The 26,522-nt window shown below is 36.2% G+C and overlaps 2 protein-coding genes across 2 annotated transcripts in view; both read left to right on the top strand.

Moving 5' to 3' along the window:
- The window catches only part of sntb2 (syntrophin, beta 2), a 28,701-nt gene extending 18,727 nt beyond the window's left edge, over positions 1–9,974 (top strand). Inside the window, exons 6-7 of the mRNA XM_079858701.1 lie at positions 808–986; positions 8,575–9,974. Coding sequence (XP_079714827.1) covers positions 808–986; positions 8,575–8,667 — 272 coding nt within the window. The 3' untranslated portion in view covers positions 8,668–9,974. The remainder of the gene's footprint in view (positions 1–807; positions 987–8,574) is intronic.
- A 919-nt stretch (positions 9,975–10,893) lies between these two features.
- On the top strand, positions 10,894–25,814 carry vps4a (vacuolar protein sorting 4 homolog A). Its single transcript, XM_079858616.1, has 11 exons — positions 10,894–11,154; positions 13,781–13,892; positions 15,080–15,224; positions 15,315–15,376; positions 15,477–15,596; positions 17,585–17,741; positions 17,822–17,970; positions 18,866–18,947; positions 19,022–19,241; positions 20,684–20,824; positions 25,192–25,814. Exons 1-11 carry the CDS (start codon positions 11,134–11,136, stop codon positions 25,291–25,293), a joined length of 1,311 nt encoding a protein of 436 aa, XP_079714742.1. The 5' UTR covers positions 10,894–11,133; the 3' UTR covers positions 25,294–25,814.
- Positions 25,815–26,522: the final 708 nt, after the last annotated feature.

Raw genomic sequence — 26,522 nt, 5'->3', positions numbered from 1 at the left:
TTTTATTTTGACCTCATAGTAATAAAAAAGCTCGATCTTCTGGTGAAACTGACAGACTTCTCTCTGGTGACATATGCAGGACTTCTCCAATCATTTAGTTCACTTAAACCCCGCCCCTGCAAGCTTGTGTTCATTTGCCTCAAGCTTTGAGTGCAACACCCACATCTTAACATCCTATCAACAAATGTTAATAGGTTAATGTCTATTTATTTAGTTTTGATTGTGGTTATGATGGTTAATAAATGTTCACTGTACCATATCATACCAATTGCACTGAAATTATGCCGTTTTTAATCACAAGACTTTTTGTAATTTAACAATTAATGAGTGAATTAATTAAAAGACAGATAAAATGCTTTTCATTTATTCATTATTTAAAATGTACTTTTAATGTTATACACTTAATGGATATTAATCTTACAAGAACCAGAATAAAGTGTAAGTCACACTTTATTCTGGTTCTTGTAAGATTAATATCCATTAAGTGAGTACAACATTTTAAGTACATTTTATTGAGAATTCTGTCTAAATTCAGTCCAAATTCATTCCTGTGGGATGTTCTGTAACACTTGTCTGAGTAACCATGGGGCTTAGCACAGGGATAACTGAGTGGGAAAAAAGCTGGATTGAGAGATCTTATTGTATTTGCCTCTTATTTTCCTGTGGTGTGGAACAATAGCTGGCTGGAGGAAATGTTGGAAATATTTAGTGTTTTCCTTCCTGAGTTCCAGCCAGGCAATAAAATATAGTCACATTAATTCACCCTCTCATGGTTCATATCTGTGTATGTTTGTCTGCACTCCTCAGGCTGTGTGTTGAACGGACAGGACGTTTGTCTGATCCTGCATTATGACAGAGGTTTCACCGTGACACGGGAATCTGGTGAATCTGTGCTGTTCCACTTCCCCTATGAGCGGCTCAAAATGTCTGCAGATGATGGAGTCAGGAATCTTTACCTGGACTTTGGTGCTCCAGAGGGCGAAATGGTATGACATGAAATATCATATTTACCTGTGATGATGTCATGGGATGGAAAGTCCCTAATGTCATTAACCCCTTAAACCCCTTAAACCCGAAGGACACCCCCCCGCGAAAAAAAATCATAATCAAATTACTAAGCAACCACTGAATGGAACAACACAAAATATGTATCATTTTAAAGCTTAGAATCTCAGCTTTTTAATGCATCTAATCACTTTGATCAACTCCTAACGAGTGCTGAGTTATTCCTCTAAAAACGAGTGTACCCCCCATAGGCGCCACCTAGCTGCAAAATTAATAATCATAATATTTTTCAAAAATATTACCTGGATCAACTTAAAATAGATGTCATTTGGAAGCTTAGAGTCTGAAATTTACAATGAATGTAGCCAATTTGATAAACTCCTAAGTAGTGCTGAGTTATTTGCTGATAAATAGATTTTTTTTTTTTTTTTCATAATTTATAAACTACTTTTTTGTACTACATACTGCAATATGTCAAAAACATCATACAGCTCAGATAGTCCTGTGTCATATGTCATTTGAAAGGTCTCAATGAGTAGAATCAAACACGCATAATTGTTTCAGGCTTTTTACTAAACTTGAGCAAGGTTTTTGTAAAATAAGCCCCTCAAGAGACCCATGTGTAAACCATATATGGATGCTGAATTTTAGACACATTTCTGCTTGTAACTTCATGAAACATGCTCCGATTGCGGAAAATGACACGTCATTATTTACAGCAGATTGTTAAGATTAAAAAGAGCCCAAACCCACCATAATCCATCACTCAGAAGTAAAGATATTCCTCATGGAGTTCTAATACACAAAAAATCCACAGAAGTACGTAGCAAACATAACATATCGTTATGGTCAATATATTCCATCAATCAGATCTAAAGATATTTCCTCATGCCGTTCTAACACAAAAAATACCTCAGACGCTCCTATCCTAGTATATACTCATGAAGCACTTGCGTTTGGTTTTCATTTATAACTTCACGAAGCATGCATAGATCATAGAAAAATGCACATCATTATTTTCAGCAGACTCGCACGATTAAAAAGAGCCCAAACTCAGCATAATCCATCACTCAGATCTAAAGATATTCCTCGTGGAGTTGTAACACACGAACGTAGAATAACACAAAATATATATCATCTTAAAGCTTAGAATCTCAGCTTTTTAAAGCTTCCACTTCCACTCGATCAACTCAGAACGAGTGCTGACTTAGTCTCTCTAAACCGGAGTGTACCGCCCACGGGCGCCACCTAGCTGCGAAAATATTCATTATCATATTTTTCAAAAATATTGCCTTTATTAACACAAAATTTGTGTCATTTGAAAGCTTAGAGTCTGAACTTTACAGTGAATGTAGCCAATTTGAAAAACTCCTAAGTATTGCTGAGTTATTTGCTGATAAATAGAATATTTTTTTCATAATCTATAAAATACGTTTTAGTACTATGTACTGCAATGTGTCAAAAACATCATACATCTCATGAAACATTCAAAAATCGTTGAAAATGGCTTCATTTTTTACAGCATATTATTACAATTAAAATGAGCCCAAAATTAACTTAATCTATTGCTTTTATGACAAGATATTCTTCATGGTGAAACAATTTTAAAAATGCCCATGAGGGGGCGTCAGGGTCTCAACAAAAATGCTATCTTGGTTCCAAATGCTGTAACTTTTGAATTTTATCCAGATGCAGCACATATGTAGAGGGACTTCCCCAAAAAAGAATTTTCCTCCTACCTTATTTCCTTCTTGAGTTATTCCATGTCAAATAAGAAAGATATGCATTATCATTATAAAAATTATATACATTTATATTTTATATATTTTTTTGTATTTATCAGCAGTTTCTCGGCAGGAGAATGTCCAAATGTAATGTAATTTATATTTTCGAAAAATTTGAAAAGTGTTCTATCAAACGATACCTACCTTTTGACTCTCCTTGTTATAGGTTTGGAGTTATGAGTCTTTAGTTTTGTGTGTGTCACTCAGACAAAACAACTCTAAAAATGCCTTCAGGGCTTAAGGGGTTAAGAATGAAAGTCTGTTGGTCTACTCTGACTTCTGATCTAATGAGAAATATATATATATATATATATATACAGTACCAGTCAAAAGTTTGGAAACATTACTATATTTAATGTTTTTGAAAGAAGTCTCTTATGCTCATCAAGCCTGCAGTTAAAAAACAAAACAAAACAAAAAACAGTAATATTATGAAATATTATTACAATTTAAAATAATGGTTCTCTTTTTTAATATACTTTAAAATGTAATTTATTTTTGTGATGCAAAGCTGAATTTTCATCAGCAAGTACTCCAGTCTTTGGTGTCTTATGATCCTTCAGAAATCATTCTAATATGCTGATTTATGATCAATGTTGGAAACAGTTGTGCTGCTTAATATTTTTTTTATATCCTGATATACTTTTTTCAGGATTATTTGATGAATAAAAAGTTAAAAAGAACTGTATTTATTTAGAATAGAAATCTTTTGTAACAATATACACTACCGTTCAAAAGTTTGGGAACAATAACTTTTTTTTTTTAAAGAAATTAGTACTTTAATTCAACAAGGATGCGTTAAATTGATAAAAGGTGAGGGTATCGATTTATATTGTTAGAAATATTTTTATTTTGAATAAATGCTGTTTTTATGAATAAATGCTGTTAACGTTTTACTCATCAATGAATCCTGAAAAAAGTATTCCAAAAAAATATATTAAGCAGCACAACTGTTTCCAACATTGATCATAAATCATCATATTAGAATGATTTCTGAACGATCATAAGACACCAAAGACTGGAGTACTTGCTGATGAAAATTCAGCTTTGCATCACAAAAATAAATTACATTTTAAAATATATTAAAAAAGAGAACCATTATTTTAAATTGTAATAATATTTCATAATATTACTGGTTTTTTTTATTTATTTTTTTATTTATTTATTTTTTTTTAACTGCAGGCTTGATGAGCATGAGACTTCTTTCAAAAACATTAAATATAGTAATGTTTCCAAACTTTTGACTGGTACTGTATGTATATATATATATATATATATATATATATATATATATATATATATATATATATATATATATATATATATATATATATATATATATATATATATATATATATATATATATATACATACACACACACACGCGTATAGGCATTTTTACTGTGTGATAAATATAAGCAGCACGGCACAATGGTTCATATGTTCATTGTCTTTAAATTATGACCAGAAATGGATAAATATTAAGTCTGCTGTTTAAATCAAATAAAGAATCAATGTAGAAGAATAGTTGTTATGTGAATATATCAATACTGATTTGAAGCTTGTGACATAGCCCGCACATCGACCCGATCACTTGTTCATGTAAACACCACATTCAGATTCATCAATGGGAATGAATTCAGATTGTCATAAACACTCAACAATCCTAAGCAACTTGTGTTTTTGTTGTTGCTCAATCTTTTTTTTTCTGTTTTCTGCAGCAACTGATCACTTTTCATATTCTTTATCCTGGCTGAAGCACTTTTGTTTCAATCTATAAGAATAATATAATCAGCATATGTTATAGTTTAAAGTTAAAGATTTTAATATGAATAAATTGAGAGTCTTGTTTATTTTTATTTGACATTGATTTCACATTTGTAGATACAGACATTCGTTGTGGAGGACGTTCTTGGCAGTTTTTCTGAGGCTTTTATACTGTTCATGTCCATACCAGAATTGCACCGTATCGACCGAAATTAAGAAATATATTGTGATATAAATTTTGGCCGTATCGCCCAGCCCTACTCTAAATGCATCCTTAGTTTCCTGTGCAATGAAGGAAACAACAGATGGATCCTTCGCGACCTTGCCTATCCCAAAATTCATCGCGCACCAGTGACGACAGGATGTTTTTTGAGAGAAATTGCCTAATTACATGTTTAAACATAAGTATTGTGTTACAACTTACATATCTGTATAATCTAAATATCTAATGATACAAATGTAAATGTTGACTTATATCTTACTAAGATGCAATTATATATAGTTTATACTCTATTATATACAGAGATGGACAATGGTGAACATATTTAGACAGTTTGTGAACCTCTGTTTTTTAAAAAGTCCAGTACAAACGCTACAGTCACTCATCAGCAGCTGACACAGTTGCGAGGCGAAAAGAACAATCTTCCGTAGGCCAGACCGTCCCATTTATGGAGACCTTCATGGCCTTCGAAGTCTGTTTCCTTTAAAGAATGCACTCTCAAATCCAATCTGGGACACAGCTATAGTCTTGCATCCATTTTGACATGCTTTTCGTCAAATTAATGTGTGCGTTATTTGAGAACAGTTTGTTTTATAAAAAAGCTTTTGATAATTTTTTTTGCCAGCATGGTCTGAATATGATCAGAGCCAATTATACTGAAAAATTAATGAGCTGGATATGAATCTAGGATAGATTTGAAAAGTGTATTTATTTATTTATTTGGAAAATTGAAATAAAATCATCTTGAGAGGAAATAGTTTTTTTTTAGCCCTTAGGATTGAAAAGTTGTTAGCATAAACATGAGAGCTACTTTGGACAGTTGGTGGCCCTAGAGCAGGGGTGGGCAAACTTTTTGGCTCAAGGGCCACACTGGGTTTTAAAATTTGACAGAGGGCCGGCCCAGTAGCAGATTATGAAGCACAATCTCATGAAAGTGCGTATACCACAAATTTTATTTCTCGTGCCATTTATACGCCAAAAAGGTTTTTTTTTTTTGTTTTTTTTTTTTGCGTGCATATGCTACGCACTGTAAACCCCTTGGTTAGGATTAGGGGTGTGGAGTGCGTGCCTATTACATGCCAAAAAAGTGCGTATATGCACGCGAAATTTGCGTATCATAAGCACTACAAATACAATTCGTGGTATTCGCACTTTCATGAGATCGGGCTGAGCAGACAGACATTTACGTTGTGGCAACGTCTGCGCGAAATTCAACAACTGAGAGACGATATTCTGACAATACATTTTTTTATGTTAGATATCCCCCATTTAGCATGTTATGTCTTGATGTTAATTTTTAATTAGTCAGATGTTAGATAGCATATACTTTTTAAATATTGTTTATTCTTATTATTATTTAATGGGCCCAACAGTAAAATAGAAACAAAATACCTGCAAGTGTACACTTAGAAGAGTAAAAATGACAGAAGGTTACGTTAATTCAACTTTATCAAAACTGCATGGCAATTTGCACTTCCAAAAGTCATACATTTGTGGAAAAAAAAACGAAATAAACGAATACAAATTTATTTTAAGAATAATAAATTAAAACATAAAAAGCAAAGGCAGATCAGAACATTTAATGAAAAAAAACGGGTTCTGTAGCACTACATGGCAGACACGAGCGTAGTCGAAAGCCGGGCGATAAACGGAATCAGTCAGGATACATCCACAAATCCAGAGGAGATAAATAACTAATATTTAAAATAACTAAAACTAAATAGCAGACAAATCAAAGGAAAAACTAAGGTGTGCAAGCGGTTACCAAACTCTGTTTTTTTCTCTGTGAGCTTCCAAAAAAGGAAAAAACATTAACGTGCAACCAGTCTATGCGCTTAAGTCGCTCTGTTTGGTTTCCATGGTGACGCGTCATTGCTTGTTACGTGACGCACCGCAGCCACAACAGCGCTGAATGAATGATGATCAGCTTTTATGTCATTTTTCCTTTTTTACGTTTGTTAGCTATGGCATGCATGCAATATCTGATATTCCGATTGTCAAATATATGCAACGAAATATATAAGGCAAAGTATTGCAAGAAAAAAGGCAAAATTAATGCGATCTTAAGACAATTTTTTAAATACTCGGCGGGCCGGATTAAACAGCCTAACGGTATGTGGCCCGCGGGCCGTAGTTTGCCCACCCCTGCCCTAGAGGGATTGAGTTAGATACTCCAAATTGGCAGTGGTTAATGTTGATACTGCACATAATTTACGCTATATGGTCAAAAGTATTGGGACTCTTAATTTTTTAATTTAGTTGTTTCAATCAAACCCATTGCCTGTGGTGCTGTGATAAGATGCCACCTTTGCAATAAGTCAGTTTGTGAAATTTCATCCCTGCTAGAAATTCCACGGTCAACTGTGAGTGATATTATTGGACAGTGGAAGCATGTAGTAACAGCAACAACTCAGCCACAAAGCAGAAGACCACGTAAAGTCACAGAACGAACTGGTCATCGAGTGTAAAGTCACCAAACTTTCATTGGCATTAATATCAGCACAAAAAAACTGTGAGGCGGGAGCTTCGTGGAATGGGTTTCCATGGTCGAGCAGCTGCATGAAAGCCTCACATCAACAAGTTCAATGCCAAGCGTCGGACGGTGTGTGAAGCACATCACCACTGGTCTCTGGAGCAGTGGAAACTTCGAATCACGCTTCTCTGTTTGGCAGTCTGAATGGTCTGGGTTTGGCGGATGCCAGGAGAACGTTACCTGCCTGACTGCATCATGCCAACTGTACAGTTTGGTGGAGAAGGGTGTTATTGAGTGTGGGGCTGTGTTAGCTTAGGACCCTTACTTCCAGTGAAGGGAATCTTAATGCTTCAGCATGCCAAGACATTTTGGACAATGTTATGCTTCCAACTTTGTGAGACAGTTTGGGGACGGCACTTTTCTATTCCAGCACGTGTCCCAGTGCACAAAGCAAGGTACATAAAGACATGGTTGGCTGAGTTTGGTGTGGAAGAACTTGACTGACCTACACTGAGCCTCAACCCCATCCAACACCTTTGAGATGAACTGGAACGGAGATTGCGAGCCAGTCCTTCTCGTCCATGATCAGTCCCTGACCCCTGATGCTCTACTGGATGAAAGGGCAAAAAATCCTCACAGAAACACTTAAAATCTTGTGGAAAGCATTCCCAGAGGAGTGGAAGCTGTTATAGCTGCAAAGAGGGAAACAAGACCTCCATATTAATAATGTCTATGCATTTTGAATGCGATGTCATTGTTGGTGTAATGTTCAGGTGTCCCAGTACTTTTGTCCATATAGTGTATGTGTGGACTCATAATCAACATTTCGATTTGGATGAATCACATGTCATAGGATATCACAGGACAATTTCAAATGAATGTGAAGATATCATTTGCAGCTTATAGCTTTATTTACCTGAAGCATTTATCTTAAGGTCATTTTTCATTTTATCATTTATTTCTATAATGTGTAATAATATTAAACTTGATTTTATATAGAGCCTTTAAAGCAGTTTCTCAAGGCACTTTACACAATAAAAATACAAAAAGAGAGGAAAAAACACAGAAATACAAAGCATACAAAAAACAAGAACACACTAGAATACAAAATAATTAAAACCACCAAGAAAAAGCTAACCTGAAAAAAAGAGCTTTTAGATTGGATTTAAAAATGCTTAGATTTTGTCCATCTTTAATATGAGAAGGAAGTGCATTCCAGAGTCTAGGAGCATCGGGTGAGAACGCCCTCCCGTACAGATCGCAAACCAAAATGTTTTGTAGAAAGGAAACTAAAGTAAGGACTTTTCTCGTTTTCTCTTTTGTAGGTGTTTGAGCTTCACTCGGGGCCGAAGCCTGTGGTCTTCGTGCTTCATTCCTTTCTATCCGCCAAACTGGCTCGCTTGGGACTGCTCACATAAAACCTACAGGAAATGATTGAGGTTCCTTTATTTCTTTGCTTTATTGACAGCTACTATTTTACTCAAGCAGTGTTTTCATAGTTCCACTTGTCCTCTAGCCGACACATTTGTTCAGTTGTTGTTGTTGTGTGTGTGTGTGTGTGTGTGTGTGTGTCTGTGTGTGGCTTTCTAAAGCAGAATACGATCTTATTTTCTTCTGATCAGGAACACCAGTCGTGCCTTTTCATCTAGAGTCAACAAGCTTTTACAGATATTTTTTGAGGCTTAAGATCACAGTGAAGCTTTGCAAAATAACCAAAACGAATACTATTCTTGTATTATCTATGTTGTTTTTTCATGTAACTCTTTTGTATTTATGTTTATATGTATTGCATGGCAAAGACTGTTACATCTATGTGTTATAATCTTAATGAATGTCAATTGAAGATGGCAGTAACAGACTGCTGTTCATGCAGAAATGAAGCTTTAAATACATTCTCTCATTGACCAAAAATAACCTTCCTAAAGTTAAAATTCTCCTCTATAAGGTGTTGAATAGGATTAATTGAGTTCAAAGAATATTTTGAAATCAATATAAAGTATAGGAATGTTTTATATCTGTTCTTTACATTTCATGAAAAATATTTTTTCTCATTTATGACCAAACCAGCTCCAGGCCTTGATTATTTTTGTCCTTTTCCACTGTACATTAATGTACTGCTTCTTGATCCGCATTAGATAAGTGATTAGTCCTCATTACGGGATTCCCAACTCACTAGAAATCTGCAAATATTAGTGAATTTTCTGATTTCCATGTTTGGAAATGTGAAGAAAATGAATGAACTTTGAAATGAAAGAAATCATGGAGAATTTTTTTCTATAGTAAATTGTATTTTTTTTTCTAGATATATTTAGCTCTTAAACAATTTAGACTTTTGTGAGTACAATCTTTATAAAACAACTTTTAATCGTCCGTTTATCATGCAAAACTGAAAAAGTCGTGGGAATTCATTGGTCCGAAGGTGTGGCGACCATGCTATTAGCACTGATATGTGGTTTGTTTTGGCAAATTCGCTTTGTCTTATCAGTAATATCAATTATAGCATCAGTATATATTCTTTATTAACATATTAGCTTTTTATGTAATGCATGTAATGCAAACTGAGTTAGAGCTCATTATCTCCTATAGTAACCAATCTTTTCAGCCTTTAGACTTTGCAAAAGCAATCAGACGCCATATTGGGGCAGTACTGAAAACATGCCTTCGAAACCTTCATTGCATTAGACAGCATGCAGAATGGAGGCAGTATGTTTTTGTAGGAGGAGAATATGAACAATATGACAATGTATAGAAGTATTAATGTCATTTAGATGATTGTATGAACCGCATTCCTTCACAACCGTTGCACAAGGTTAACAGAAGCAATATTTTAGCATAAGAGTCACTCCACAAGTAAGATGGGTTGGTCCTTTTTTTTCTTTTTTAAAGGACCACAGATACAACCTCTGTGATGTGTTTAAGTGCCCTTCAATTTTTATAGTCTATTGTACGTACTAATACAATTAATATTTGAAAATAAGAGAGTGAATTTGTGAAAATTCAAGTGAATTCTTATTTACACGGAGACCTTCTTGGTTTCTTCTAAAGTGTCTATTAAAATAAAAGATGACACTTTTGGCTGTAATTACTGATTTCTTTTTCGCTCTCTGAGGTTGGTGATCCATCATAGTTTTGGACATCTTATGTGCTGCCTCATTATTTTCATTAATGTAATGATGTCAGACCTCTTACTGAGACCCATTGCTTTGTGCATTGTCTTAACTATAAAACTGTGTTAAAAACACTTGGCCAGGTTAATAAATTGCACTTGTGTAAGTGATATGTTTGGACTTGTCATCAGCCTAATATTTGACATGACAATGAATGTACTTTATAGACCCATAGATACATGCCTCATTTCATTATTTGTGTAGGGGTTTGAGTTAATAGATTGATTCTTCTTTATTTTGAGGAAATGTTTAAACCAAAGTTCACTTGTGGCAGCTTGCAGTACACAATCAAATGCAAAAAAGCAAATTTGTTTGTGCGTGTATGATAACTCAAAGCCTGTAACCAGAAGCTATGCATTATGTCTGTATGTAGATTTCATATATAAATAAAACATCTAATTAAATGAGTGATATATTCAATTCCATTACATGACATTACTTATATTATTATAAGTAATGTTTATATAGATATTATTTGATATTATTAAGGTATGGAACAAATGTGTACAGCTTTTGTTTCCGGGGGACAGTCCTGTAGTGAACACTGGATGGTAGCAAGTAACTTCCTTTTCTATGCTTATTTATACCACATAATATGAACCTTCATTATACTATTTTACAATATTTTACTGTTGTCGTTATTTAACGAGCAATTTAAATATATTATAAAGAGTAATAATAGGACACTGCAGTGAAACCGCAGGCGCGTGAGATGAAATGACAACGTCAACACTGCAGGTAAGTTTACATTAGCTTTAGCTTTAGCATATCATCATCAATATTTCAGTAAATATTATTTACTGAACATTGGCTGAACAAATAATCTGTAATTACTGGTCGTTCATAATTCACACACATCAGGGGCTTTGAACAGTTGTAAACATGATATCAGAAATCGGCGGATATATTAAAGGCACATAATAAGCAACCATAAACAAAACCTCATTTCAGTTCATTTTAATTTATAAGATATTGAATTTAAGACTGAACTGCATTTTGCAGCGCTCTCAAGCGAAATGTATTTGTAAATGTACAATGCATTAATGATTTTATTTTTTGAAAGGCTGATGTAGATATTACCAGTAACGTTAGGCCTTTCTATCTGTCAATCTATCGGTCTGCAATTTAATGACAGCAAATCAAATGTACACAGTACATGCGATTGCTGAAATTAAATAAGCAATCACACATATTTTCAATTTTCTTTACACAATATTTTCACTCCGAGAAAATAAGAATAAAGAACACATTTAATACCATTCTACAAAGCTGTCGGAAGGGTTCTGACACACTCTTGTCTATTTGGAAAAGGGCCAAATTTAAAGGTAATACAGTTTAAGTTAGATGCACACAGAATTTCTGAAACTCAATATACACAGAAATCCTCCCAAAACATGTTGGAAAAAAAAGAAATTGAGCACCATTTGCAAGGCTTTTTTTTTTTTTTTTTAACTGACACTTTGATGTCTCTTCCCAACACATTGATTTAAGACAAAATTTGGACTAAGACAAAAAGTTGGGTGAGTATTGCTTCCAATGTATTTAAAATACCTGAATATCTTTAATGTTTCTGGCTTTTAATAGACTTTTAAGTGTCAAGTCAGGTCACCTTTATTTCTATAGCAGCTTCACAGTGATAAACAGGAAAGATGCATTTCGGCTGAAGTCAGTTCAGTGTTGGTTCAGTTCCGTTGTAAAAGATCATCAATTATTAAACTAGTTAAATTCATTTATAAAGCAGCTCTGCAAAAAATGTCATGATCCAGCTCAGTTCAGTTTTCATACAACAGCGTCAGTACAGTCAGATCAATAATATTGTTGAATATTAAGTGTCTATCAGGTGACAGAATGGAGAAAAAACCTTGGGAGAAACCAGGCTCAGAAACCAGTTCTCCTCTGGCCAACGAACGAACATGGTGTGATAAGTGAGAATACTTCTTTACAAATGGGTCTGTCAGTATGGCTCCAGGAATAAAATGTTTCATTTGACCATTTTTGTATCCAAAACCTGATTATTTTGTCTGCAAAGAGGAACGTCTGATAAACAAATGATGTTTAAAGGTGCTCTAAGCGATGCCACGCGTTTTTTAGGCCAAGACATTTTTTGTCACATACAGCAAACATCTCCTCACTATCCGCTAGCTGCCTGTCCCCTGAACACACGGTCAAATAACGCGGTCTCTGTAGACAGCCCAGGCTCCACAAACGGCAACATAAACAAACTGGCCCAGCCTGGACCACGAAACATAACAAACTGTTCCAGCCAATAACTGACAAGAAGGATTTGGGGTGTGGTTTGGGGGATTATGGTGCGTTCAAGTCCTCCTGGGAAGTTCGTACGTATGAGGTGGGAAGTCGTGCTTATAACGGCATGTGCGTTCAAGTCACTTTCGTCGGAGCAAAATGGCGGAGTACTTTCTCTTAATTAATTACACAAAAATACAGTAAGGTTCTTAAACTCTTGTTCTAGAAAATGAAGAACAAAGAAATGTGCATCAGGTGTACTTTGTATTTTTATGTTTTTAATTAATTTATGAAGCCACTGCCAACACATCGTTTCATGTTGCATTGTTATATTATAATACTATCATATTCTGTGTTGGTGATTAGCTAACTGAGCTGTTAATAGAAAAGCCTGACAATATCACAGCTAAATACCTTTACGTATTGTGTATTCCGCCATGTTAATCACTGACACGCCCCCAACTCGTAAAGATCGGAGCTTAGAGAAAATCCCGAGCTCCCCACTGGTATTTACGACATTGTGGTGGCGTTCAACTCGTAAATACGATCTAAACGAGATGACTTGAACGCACCATTAGTGCACGGATGAGGAGGAGGGAAGGTCTAGCTAGCCTCCGTTTTGTTTGACAATACTTTAAACGTCAACAAGAAGTGACATGACCCAACATCACTTAGAGCACCTTTAAACTAGGAGTTTGCCTAATTTCTCTCAATCTAAACAATTGCATAATTATAAAATTGTATATTAGACCCAAAAAATTGACCCACGGGAATTTTTTTTTTTTTGAAATTTGAAAAGTGTGTTTTGGAACTTTTATTTATTTTTTATGTACATAATTTGTTACATTTCTAGTTTCAATAGAATTTGTACTGTAAAGCAATCCAGAGTTTTGTTTGGTTGGAAAAGAACAGTGCAAATACTATCTGGTCTTATAACCAATAAAAAATTGTAAAATTTACCACCTCTCACATGAAGCCTCACAAAGAGCCTAAAATCTTTGAGATTTAGCTATCTAGGCCTGGCCTTAAATATCAATATACTAAAATATAATTTGTCATTTCACTGTGCCTTCGGTAACTCTATTTAAATCAGTAACTCTAAATGTCTTTTCTTGTTCAGAAAGCGATTGAGCTGGTGACTAAAGCCACAGAGGAGGACAAGGCCAAGAACTATGAGGAGGCGCTGAGACTCTACCAGCACGCCGTGGAGTATTTCCTGCACGCCATCAAATGTGAGTCGAGCTTATTGCTGAACTACATCTGATAGAATGTTATTCAAAATTAAATCAAAATTGACCCTGTCTACTCTCTAACACACATTCCTGATCTTATTTTGCACAGTTAAAGGTGTAGTAAGCAATTTCTGAGAAACACTGTTGATATTTGAATATCCAAACAAACACTTCTTCACTTCTTTGCTCCGCCCCCAAAATAACCAACATGCAAAGCAACACAGTCTCCAGCAGCAGCTCCAGACAAACAATGACACTCAAAGCTGTACTGTTTCTATAGCTAACATCACAACTACAGCGTATCTTGTTTCTGTGAAACATACAAGGCAAAATCAATGTTAATCACATTTGAACAAGAAACAAAGTAACCTCTGAGTCCATTTTCCCGCTCTCTAACGTCTCTCCAGCGCTGGAAAGCTTTTCTTATATTAACGCGGGTCCTAAAGCTTTTGCCTGATCATAACCCTTCTTTTTCCAATTATTTTTTTGACCTTTTCTCTTTTTCTCAGTTATCTCTCTTTCTGCTGTCTTTCTACAAATGTCCTGCTTGAGCGTATTCGCCCCCGACTGCTGATTGGCTACGGGAGTGTTTTGGTGCTCCACTATTTTCTTCTCCTTTTTACACAGCCAGGACTATGTACAGACACAATATATTTTTTTCAGCACACACACTGAACAGACATCTAGCAAATATTCTCAAAATTGTTTGTTTGGGTTTTGATTTAAGTTTGCAACAGTGTTTCACTTACTGCACCTTTAATCGGTGCGCAATATCTATCTAAATATATATCTATCTATCTATCTATCTATCTATATATATATATATATATATATATATATATAAAAACAAGTCTCCACTTCTGAAACACCTCGACCTCATAATGTTGAATCGCAGATCATGAGAGATTTGAAAAATAAGTGTTACCATTTGGAAAGCAGATGCCGATGTTGTTTCGAGACTCCTGCAAATCCACTGCAAACTCATATCAAAAAGGCTTGTCAGGGGCATTTCATGTTTACTTGAGTCATAAACTATTTCCTTTCAGGCATTTATGGGGGTTTAAGTTTTTTGATGAAAGTTAGATCAAATTGAAATGACATTTTCTCAGGATTCTAAACGTGTAATTGTAGCATTTCTTACAAAAGATTTTAAGAGATGAGGCACCTTTGATCCTTTTGTGTCTCAGATGAAGCACACAGTGACAAGGCAAAGGAAAGCATACGTGGGAAGTGTATGCAGTATCTGGACAGAGCCGAGAAACTCAAGGACTACTTGAAAAACAAGGACAAACAGGGCAAGAAACCAGTGAAGGAAACACAGAGCAATGACAAGTACGCTTTCATTTATTATTTGTTCTGCTGGATGTTGTTGATGAATTGATTGGAGTGCATCGCTCACACTGATACTGTGTGTGTGTGCAGAAGTGACAGTGACAGTGAGGGAGAAAATCCAGAGAAAAAGAAACTCCAGGAGCATCTGATGGGTGAGTCTGTATGTCTTGTGTGTTTAATTTTTGTTAATGCAAAACAATACACACCTGCTGTTTGGTTAATGATCATAATGATGAAAATGTATGTTTTCAGGTGCGATTGTGATGGAGAAGCCTAATGTGAGGTGGAATGATGTGGCCGGACTGGAGGGGGCAAAAGAAGCCCTGAAGGAAGCTGTCATTCTACCCATTAAATTTCCACACCTGTTCACAGGTCAGTCTTAGAAATCAAGAGAAATCGTAGAAATCTTAGCGTTATGTAATGTTTATTATCAGGAGAGACCGAGGACAATTATAAACACACAGCTGTCTGTCTTGTATTAAATTATTTTTCATTTTAAATCAGAGGTCTTCAAATATGCCCCTGGGGACCCACTGTCCTGCAAAGTTCATTTCCTGCTTCAGCACACCTGTCTGTGGTTTTTCAATCCTGAAGAGTTTGATTAGCGAGTTCAGGTGTGTTTGAATAGGGTTGGAGCTGAGATGTGCTGGACAGAGGCACTGTGTCTGAATATCCCTTCTTCCTTACTGTATAGTAAAAGTGAAACTGGCATGTGATACTCATACCCATACTCTGAATTTGAGTAGTGAACAGACACACAGCAAACCGTGGACACACACACCCGGAGCAGTGGGCAGCCATCATTTGCTGTGGCGCCTGGGGAGCGATTGGGGGTTTGGTGCCTCAGTCACTTCCTGCCGATATTGAGAATCGAACCCGGAACCTTCCGATAACCAGTGTGACTCTCTAACCATTAAGCCACGACTGCTGAAAAAACAGTATGTGAGTCGAGTAGTATGTCCAAATTCAAAGAATTCACAAAACAGTAGTTGAAAAATCCCAGAATGACCTAGTACTTCTGGCGAGTTTCTGAAGTGTGCATTCGATGGACACGTTACAGATTTGTGAATGGCAGTTAAGCGACACAACTGACGCTGTAGGTCACATGACAATGACAGTATTGTGGATGTAGTGTCTTAATTTCATTCATACACACTATACACACTATTCATTCATACACACATATTTTTAACGGTCGCAAAGTAAGTTTCAAACCAAATGTAGTACCCACTATACAGTGTGTGATTTCAGATACAGTATGGGTCCCCAGGAGCAGTGTTGAAGACCTCAAAGTCCCCCTGTTTTATCCCTTAAAACTCAAACTTTTTTAGTTTTTTAAAAACTCATTTAAAAAAAAAAAAAATCCTGTGAAAATCTCAGTCTGCCTTCTAACAATCATCAGAAACGCTTTGAACAATGTCAGTGGAGAAAGGCATATAGTTCATCATAACATCGTAATATACATCATACACCCGCTATATTGCTGAATCTACCCGATGTTTCATATCAACAGAAAAATACACCGGGATAAACTGCTTCTTTTGAGACTCCACTGCTTCAGAGAATAGTAATGATATGCTAAAGCCCGCCCGCATGTTAATCTGATTGGATTACAATGTAGTTTGTGACGTCAGAAACACCAGCGATTTCAAACCGTGTTTTTGGTTCACTGCAGTTTAAAAGAGAAAATACTCAACAATGGTGTTGACATATGAATTTGGTTTGTCTTAAAGCATATCGCATATTAAAAACACCACATAGACATATAAACAACATTAAGAACGTGATTTTCACCACAGGGGGACTTTAAATGGTTCTGTTTCTGTTGGCACACATGTACACTACCATTCAAATGTTTGGGGTCAGTCAAAAGATTTTTTAAAATAAATGAATTATTATTCTTATTAAACAAGGATGAAGAATTTCAGTGAAGACCTGTAAACGCTGTTCTTGTGACATTTCTGTTCATCAAAGAATCCTGAAAAATGTTTTTTACCACGTTTCCCAAAAAATATTAAGCAGCACAGATGTTTTCAAGTGAGTTTCTGAAGGATCATTAACACTGGAGTAATGGCTGTTGAAAATACAACTTTGCCATCTCAGGAATAAATAACATTTGCCTAAATTACATATTAAATTAAAAAACTGTTTTTACTGTATAAGCATAAAAAATTAATAAAATAACAAAAACATGAAAAAATCCTTTGTTTCTTATACATAATCTGTGTTATAAATGAATATGTAATTTTTTTTCTTTACCTTGATGTCCTTATGTCATTTTTAAGCTCATTCTTTTAATGATTCAAGATGCTGTTTTTATTATTATTTTAAAGACAATCTGTGTGTACATTGTGATGCAGGCAAGCGCACCCCGTGGAGGGGCATTCTCCTGTTTGGGCCGCCCGGCACAGGGAAGTCTTATCTGGCCAAAGCTGTCGCCACCGAGGCCAATAACTCCACCTTCTTCTCTGTGTCTTCATCTGATCTCATGTCGAAGTGGCTCGGCGAGAGTGAGAAGTGAGGTTCATTCTCTGCTCTCTTTACTGACCGACTGCATGAGGTGCAGGACTCTCTGAATGATGTATTTTGTCTTCCAGACTGGTGAAGAATCTGTTTGATCTGGCTCGCCAGCATAAGCCCTCCATCATCTTCATCGATGAGGTGGATTCTCTCTGTGGATCCAGAAATGAGAATGAAAGTGAAGCCGCTCGGAGGATCAAGACGGAGTTCCTGGTCCAGATGCAGGGTGAGAAACCTGATGGCAGTTTGTGAGCTCTCACAACACAAATTACAATATTACTGTTGCTGGAGCATCTACATCATAAAACAGACACCGTAGATTGACACCAAACCCTTCGAACTGTCAAATCATGTATAAATGTGTTAGCATTCTTAATATATTCTGCAGTATATAGTAAATGTATACCATGGTAAAGAAAATTATAAAATATATATTTTTGCATCACAGTGGTTCTTGTAAATTTTTAAATGTCAAAGGACTTCTTGAAATTACAAAGGATTTTTTTATTTATTTTTTATAAAAAAATGGGTGAAATGTAGTAATAACATAGTAAAACACAGGGTTACACTTTACTTTAAGGTGTCATTGTTAAAGCGTAATTGTATATTTAAGGTCCGAGTAATATTACGCAACTACATGTACTTACTATAGGGTTAGGGTAGGATTAGGATTTGGTTGAGGATTAGTTGCATGTAATTATGCATAATTTACTGTTGTTACTATGTTAAGAACATGTAACATAACAAGGACACTGTAAAATAAAGTATTACCCACGGTAGCATTCAAAACTTTTTTGCACATTCACTCATTAATAAGAAGAGACTGCTCAGATACAATATAGTTTTAGTTGATTTAAAAAAAAAAAATGATACCGGTTTTATAAGCTCACGTTCCACCGGGTCGAAACTGGGGGTGGAATTAAACTGGAACCGGGAATACGACAGGTGTATAAAGGTTTTTAATGTAGTAGGAGGGTGAAGTACTTAGCGAATACATTTTAAACATGATTAAAAAAGAATATTGACCCACATACAGAATGTTGCAGGATTTCCTCATAATTTGCTATGAACTCATCTGTCTTGACATTGTGTAATGGTTTGCTGGCGTCTCTCTTTGGCAGGTGTTGGTAATAGCAGTGATGGGATATTAGTTCTCGGTGCAACTAACATTCCCTGGGTCCTTGACGCTGCTATTCGCAGGAGGTCAGTGTAATGAATGTAAAAACAAAGATCATGTTTTACACCAGTCTTTAATCTGCACTCCCCGTGGTGTGCAGGTTTGAGAAGCGCATCTACATCCCCCTCCCCGAGGAGCCTGCGAGGTCGGCCATGTTCCGCTTGCATCTGGGCAACACTCCTCACAGTCTGACCGAGGCAGACCTGCGGCAGCTGGCGCGCAAAACAGACGGATATTCTGGAGCCGATATAAGCGTCATAGTACGAGATGCTCTCATGCAGCCGGTCAGGAAAGTGCAGTCCGCCACGCACTTCAAAAAGGTAACCACAGTCATCAGCCGTTTCATCAAGTTATGAAATAAATTTGTTTCAGCTAGGGGTGCAATAGATCGCAGTTGATCCGTGATGTGATTCGCAGATTAACTGCTAAGTTGAACCATCATAGAGTGAAAGTTTATCATTTGGACGCATTTTGTCTTGCCAATTTACACATTCAAACAATTTTAAACGTGCAAGAAGAGGCAAAAATCGGGACTCGCGCGTTATCTGTGCACACAGCCACGCAGAGAGAGAGCGAGAGATTGTTACACCATTTATTTAAATTTAAGTAGTTATAATATTGTCTTCTATTATTTTTATGTTTTTTATTATTATTCTATGTATTCCAAGCTTTGGCAATATTGTATTATTTACAGTCATGTCAATAAAGCACTTTTGAATTGAATTGAATTGAATTGAGAGCTGCATTTCAGATAAGCGCTCGAACACTCAATCGATTCCTCTTTCGTGTTTCCTTGCACTTGAACGGACACACACGCTCAAACTACCCGTCTCGGCAAGTAATCTCTCGGTTATATCATTAGTGAACAGTTGTGAAAGAAACCAGATGTTTGTCAGTTTATTCGGTCTTAAAGTGAAGCCTAACATTCCTGCTGATGTCTGTCATTAATGTTAATAAAACAACAAAATACAGTTTTAACAGAGATGAACCTATATTTAATTTCTACAGTGAACAAATGGTGTTATTTTACGTTTAGGATTAATTATTAATTTCTGTACCTTAACACTACTGTTACAATTTTTTTTTTTAGTATTCATCTTTGCTTCTAATTTGTGTATTTGTTCTTATTTTGAGACTGTTCACTTGTCTTTAATAATCTTTGAACTTTATCAGTTATGTTAGCAGTTTTTGATGTGGTATCAAAGTACTTCAAGTGAGCTTTAAGTAATAAATGAAAAGGAAAGTTACATTTACGCCCCCCCCCCCCCAAATATATATATATCTCTCTCTCTGAGAGAGATATATCGCTCTCTCTGAGTTTTGTGATCAGTTGCACCACTAGTTCCAGCTATAAGCAGCTCTATTATTCTACTCAGTTCAAATCAATGTTGTTTCAATAACTGTCAATGTTGCAAATTGCGTCAATTATAAAACGACTTCAAAGGCAGCTCTGCAGAAGACATCATCATCCATTCAGTTCAGTTCAATATTAATTCAACTGATACAATGAGAAGAACTGATGCAAAAGGATGATTGAATTGTACATCAGAGATACAGTAGTTTTCTATTGCGTATCTGGTTTGAGACCGCTAATGAATTAACACATGCGGGCGTTATTACATGCATTTGAGGGGAAAATGACTACCGGTAACTAAAAGACATAATTAGTGTATGGCTTTTAAATGAAATGTTAAATCTTTAACATCAAACTCAATGTTCTAGAACTGTAGTTTTAGGTTATTTTGCTGTCTTTGCTCATCAGGTGCGAGGGCCATCTCGCAGTAACAGCTCTCTGATGGTGGATGACCTCCTGACCCCGTGTTCTCCCGGTGACCCTGAGGCCATAGAGATGACCTGGATGGATGTACCAAGCGACAAACTACTGGAGCCCATAGTATGCATGGTGAGATCAATTACTTCTTTTCACATTTAGCATGTCTGAACTCAAGTCTGGTCTACATAGCACATTATAAGTACTAATTATTTCACACATATATCACCATAGAAATTAAGGATGCACTGAAAGGAGAATGCTTCTTTTGTATAATTGTATTAATATTAGACTTGAAATTCAATAATTTTAATGATACTGAATAGGGGTGTTGCAATATACCGGTATTGACGATAATCGTGATATTCAAAGCATGAAATATCGACATTGTGTTAATTTAGAGCAATACAATATACCGGTATTGGCGATATTGGCGTTTTCTAGACGCAGCGCTCGTCCGCGCCCGCGCAGCTAGAGTGAAACACTCTGTCCACACCCGAAAAAAGTAAGCTGAGCTCGCCAGTATTAACAACAGAGTTCTTCGGCTTCAAAGAAAACAGCACCTTAGAGGTGGTCGCACACCGGACGAGAAGCGCAGCGCCACGTCTTTAAAATTCGAACACATTCTGTATTCGAGTGTACACCATAGAGGTGTACACACACCGGACGAGAAGCACAGCGCGGTTCTATTCGGCGTCTGTCCGCGGCGCCCAGCAACGGCTCAGGACCTTGTTCAAAATTCTGCCGCGACACCACAGAGCGCAGAAAAAAGTGTTCAGATCACAGACTCAGCAACTATTGTATTTATTTGTACAGTATAATCATAACATAGTACAGACATTATCTCAATTCCATAATGTCCTTAAACATAATGATATTGCTGGCCATAAACTGAGAAAGTGCGTGTCCGGTGTGCAATACCTCGAGTTGTCATAGACGCGACGCGGCTATTAGTCATCATGGAATGGGAAACGTGGCATTAACTGTTAACAGGGGGTTTCTGTGTTCATATATTTAATAAAGGGTGATTATTAAAATTAAGAACCCCGTTTTCTTTACTCATATTATTTTTGTATTTGTATTTGCACTTGATTTTTTTATTCAAATCTGCTATCTGCATGACTTTATTGGCGCCAGTGCAACAACAGGTTTAAGAGCTTTTCAGTTCTTCAGGAAACCTTCAGACAGTGTTTGGCTTCAGTTTGAAACCAGATAAACTTCACATGCTTGTCTTCCTTCACAAAAATTTGCCATAGATTGAGTACGCAAGAAGTAAAAATGCATGTGCCTTGTGTTTATCAGTATCCTTATGTTTGTTGGGTAAAAAAGAAAAACTATATAAACAAAGTAAAAATTAATTTGACTGATAACTACCCCCCCCCCCCATAGATTCTATAGATATCGCGATATATCGATATCGTGAATTCTTTTGGCCACAATAACCGTGGTGTGAAAAATCTAACATCGTGACAGCCCTAATACTGAATTTAAAAAGTACAAGCCAATAAAAAAGTACAGTGTGTTAAAAGTAACGCACTAAAATTGGACAGAAAATATAGTAACTCTTTCCCCGCCAGCATTTTTAAAAAAAAGTTGCCAGCCACCACCAGTGTTTTTGGCCATTTTCACAAAAATTTCATGGCCCACAGAATATTTTGTTGTATATATGAACATGCAATATATCAAAAGAAAGAACAGAACCTTTTCTTTTTAAACTTTAAACAGCAACGTTTTGAGCAAAAAGCTGAGAAAATCACGTTTCTGTCAAAGACTACATCCAGATGGGATTCAGAACGATGATCAAAACACAGATGGAGTAGTCCATCATCGAGTCCATCAACACCCCAAAGCTTCACAGTCCTGTAGCTCGTCCTGGGTCGACATTTCATTCAGTCACATTAGCCAGTTTTGATTTATATGCTGTTTAATGTTGATGATCGTGTTATTTTACATATGCATATGATTACATATGATATCGCTCGTTTCTGCTTCTTCTTCGCATGTGTTTTGATCAGGAGATTCAGTACTTATTCAGAAGATGAGTAATAGCGCCCCCTACCGTGTAACACAGAAAACTGGAAAATTCTGTCAATGGCGGGGAAAGTGTTAATATTAAATATCAATATATTATTCTTAATTCAGTTCTATGCAACAGAATCAGATTTAACAGGTTATTTAAATCTTTACTTTTTTGACCAATTATCCAAATAATGTATAGTCCTATTATTATCCAAGCATGTGAGAAGTGCGTAGCGTACGAGTGAACAAGAGGGTAGCGTCATTTCACCAGTGTTGCCCAGCACGGCCACACACACACACACACACACACACACACACACACACACACACACACACACACACACACACACACACACACACACACCATATTACAACACAGTAGGGCTACTGCAAACAGAAACAAGTCTACTACTACATAGAAATTTCATGTTGGCATGTTATTTGAGCAGACCTTGCTTTTCTGTTAAGCATGGGCGGCACATGGAGCTTCGCATGGGCCGTGAGCAACTGGCACAGAGCAGATTAGTGAGCAGAACGTCACGCTAGTAATCGCTAGCACTGAACACTGAGAGGCGACGTATATTTAAAGAACTGTGAAAGATCTCTGGCTACAGGCGTATTGTCTACAATAGTATTGTAATTGTGTGTGAAACTGGGGGTATATGTATCATTTCAAAAATACTAATAATAATTTCATGTTTTAAAGTGCCCCTATTATATTATATTATGCTATTTTAAAGGTTCCTAATTTGGTTTTGAAGGTCTCCTATAGGTTTACATTCATCCAAGGTCAAAAAACCCTTTCATTTTCTTGTAATATACATTGCAGCATCATTTCTTTTCTCACAGTGCCTGAAACACTTACTTAACGTCTCTCTAAACCCCTCCTTTCCGAGAGCCTGCTCTGCTCTGATTGGTCAGATGGCCCAGTCTGTTGTGATTGGTCGACCGCTTGCAGCACGTGTCAGAAACAAAACGATGATTACATATCTGAACTTCTGCTCTTCCTCAACACTAGATACACAGCGATACGAACAGTAACAATGGTGTCGGTTTAACCGGATTGAATTGCACCTGATTCTTGTTCTTTGGAAGTGCATACAAAGTGGATTTGCTTTCACAGTGCAGAAAAACTGCGTTTTCTCGACATGATGAAAACACGAACCAAACTTTTCCAGGCCTCAGCTACAACTACAGTGTGAATTTCTCACACTGTCAAAGTAGTTCATGGGCAGCCAGTGAAGACCATAGGCAGACATTATGCAAAGTTTGTGCAGGAAGTTACTGAAGACTGTTAGAATCACTGATGTTTCTGGTTTTCAGAATCAGTTCAATCAGACAATAACATTTTGATCTTTGAAGACCTTTTACATTCACACACAACTCTATTAAACAGCTACATCCCTACATTTTATCTCATAGCATTATTTATGTAATTGTAATGAAAGTGTAAATACATCTAAAAGCCTGTGGTGGTGTGGCCAAGAACAGGCATGAAAGGTAGTGTACAGATGAGAAGATTTATTTCTTCCAAAAATTATATACAGGGGCAGATGTTATGAAAATAATTTCCAAAATAAAGTCCATATAAAAATCAAAGACTTAAGATGGAAGTTAAACTGAAACTAACAAAAATTAGTTTAGAAAAGAAATAAATCTCCCGTTAACAAAATAACAACAAACCAAAAACCACTAAGGGAAGCAGATCATGATGTTACTATGGCTAGGCAAATCTGACTCCCCTCTGATATTCACCACTGCTAGATATACTCCTTTAGCCTCTACCAAACAAAAATAAAGGTAAATATCAAATAAAACTTTCCCCAATTAACAATAATATTAACAACAAAATATCCACTGTATCATACCTAACATAATACAATCAAATACTTTAAGCACAATACAAAAACTACTCCAAACAAACAAACAAACTAAAAATGAAACTGAATGAAATGAAATAAAAGATCCCCTCCGATCGGATCGTGATGGTACAGTCCAACTTCCTCTGGAACAGCATTAGTTTGGAACGGCCGTTCACGCCATGGACCAGAGGTATCTAGGACTCAGGTAGAGTTAAACAGCAAAGAAGAATCTAAGAAGTGTGCACCCTTCTGTACATTCAAACTTTAATAAACTTAACTTGTTAACGTATCCTGTGTTTGTTTCTTATACTAAGGGGATTTAAATAAAAATAAAATAACCAATTTAAATCATGGTAGAGTTAAATATGTGAGGTCAGCTACGCACCCGTCACAAAGCCTTATAATCATTTTCTGTGCCTCTTCTGCAATGTAAAAAAAAAAACTTGTGTAAATAACATGTAAGAATTTGACATTAAAGATGATACATCTAATGAAGTTTGCAAAAAGTGGCCTTTATAAAGGTGAAAATGCCCCTGGAAATCAGTTTAAGGTGGCAAATACATGGCTAATTTATATACATGTGCTGTTGTGTAACGCAGTTTGTGTGTGTGTTTGTAGTCTGACATGCTGCGCTCTTTGGCCACCACACGCCCCACCGTCAACAAAGAAGACCTGCTGAAGGTGAAGAAGTTCACAGAGGATTTTGGACAGGAGGGCTGAACCACCACATGCTTTGTTCAAACATCGATTCATATGTAGCTGTCCCAACTCAACCAGGACAACCACTGTAAACTGAACAGCAGGAGCATGTGATCTAACATCTCTAATCGCCCAACACTACATTCATCAGTTTAATGTTAATCCAGAAGCATGAAGCTTGCTGTAAATTGTTTTATGTTTACATTGACATGATCAAATTTGTTGAAGCGTTCATTTAATGAAGTTGTTTTGCCTGTCTGCCCTTTATTTCGAGCGGGCTTTAACATTTCAGCTCTCACTGCTGAGTATTTATTTGAATTTATTCTCAATACTTTGGATTGTTTTGAGCTTTATCTATTTTGTCCAGCTCAGTATTGCAGCACTTTAATTTATGAACGCGGTCTGGGTTAATCTCACCGAGACAATGCCTGGGTCACTTTCACCCCTGAATTAAAAGGAAGGAAATGTATTATTTATGCTGATGATTTTTATCTCTGCACATAGAAATTTAAATTTGCTTTATGAAAAGTGACATAAATTTTCCAGATTTTTCCCCTTTTGTCTCTGGGGTGAATACATTTGCTCACCATCAGCATTTCACTGTGTGTTATTGATAGCTGTCACTTATTCTGAAGAAAACCACGCTGACCTGACCTGATAAAACATGACTTTTAAAACAAAGTGTGCAGCTGTATTTACTTTAATCAATCCAGTCTGCTTAAAATGGATAAACTTGTCTTCTAACAATAGTTGTTACATTAACAATTTTGATTTAATCAAAGGATCATTTTCTCTGAACATGCTGTGTATGTTTTCAGAAAGGGAACATAAAATGTTCCGGAAAAATGTAGAATGCTGTGAAGTGAATATACAAGAATTAAAGGGTTAGTTCACCCAAAAATTGAAATTCTGCTATAATTCTTTCCCTCATGATGTTCTAAACCCATAAGCCTTTGGTTAATCTTCTAAACACAAATGAAGACATTTTTCATGAAACCTGAGAGATTTCCGTCCCTTCTAATGAAAGTCCAGGTAACCAAAACTAGAAAGATCCAAAACGTTTATGAAGGTGTCGTAAAACGAAAAATATATCAAGTGATTTAATCCAAGTCTTGTGAAGAGATATGACTGATGTATATGATGGACATATTTAATTTAGGCTTTTATTCCTGATGATCAAATGTTGTGCTGTTTATTAATAAATGTTTTTGGAGCTGTAAACTCAAGTGTGCGAACATTACTCTGTTTGC

Source organism: Squalius cephalus (assembly GCF_949319135.1).
Source record: "Squalius cephalus genome assembly, chromosome: 23".
Lineage (NCBI taxonomy): Eukaryota > Metazoa > Chordata > Actinopteri > Cypriniformes > Leuciscidae > Squalius > Squalius cephalus.
The sequence above is the reverse complement of the archived record's forward strand: the minus strand, read 5'-3'. Positions and strand labels throughout refer to the sequence as shown.

Coding starts and splice junctions, on each gene's coding strand:
- vps4a (XM_079858616.1), top strand. CDS start 11,134: ATGACAACGTCAACACTGCAG. Junction 17,742..17,821: donor TGGCTCGGCGAGAGTGAGAA/GTGAGGTTCATT, acceptor TTTGTCTTCCAG/ACTGGTGAAGAATCTGTTTG. Junction 18,948..19,021: donor GACGCTGCTATTCGCAGGAG/GTCAGTGTAATG, acceptor CGTGGTGTGCAG/GTTTGAGAAGCGCATCTACA.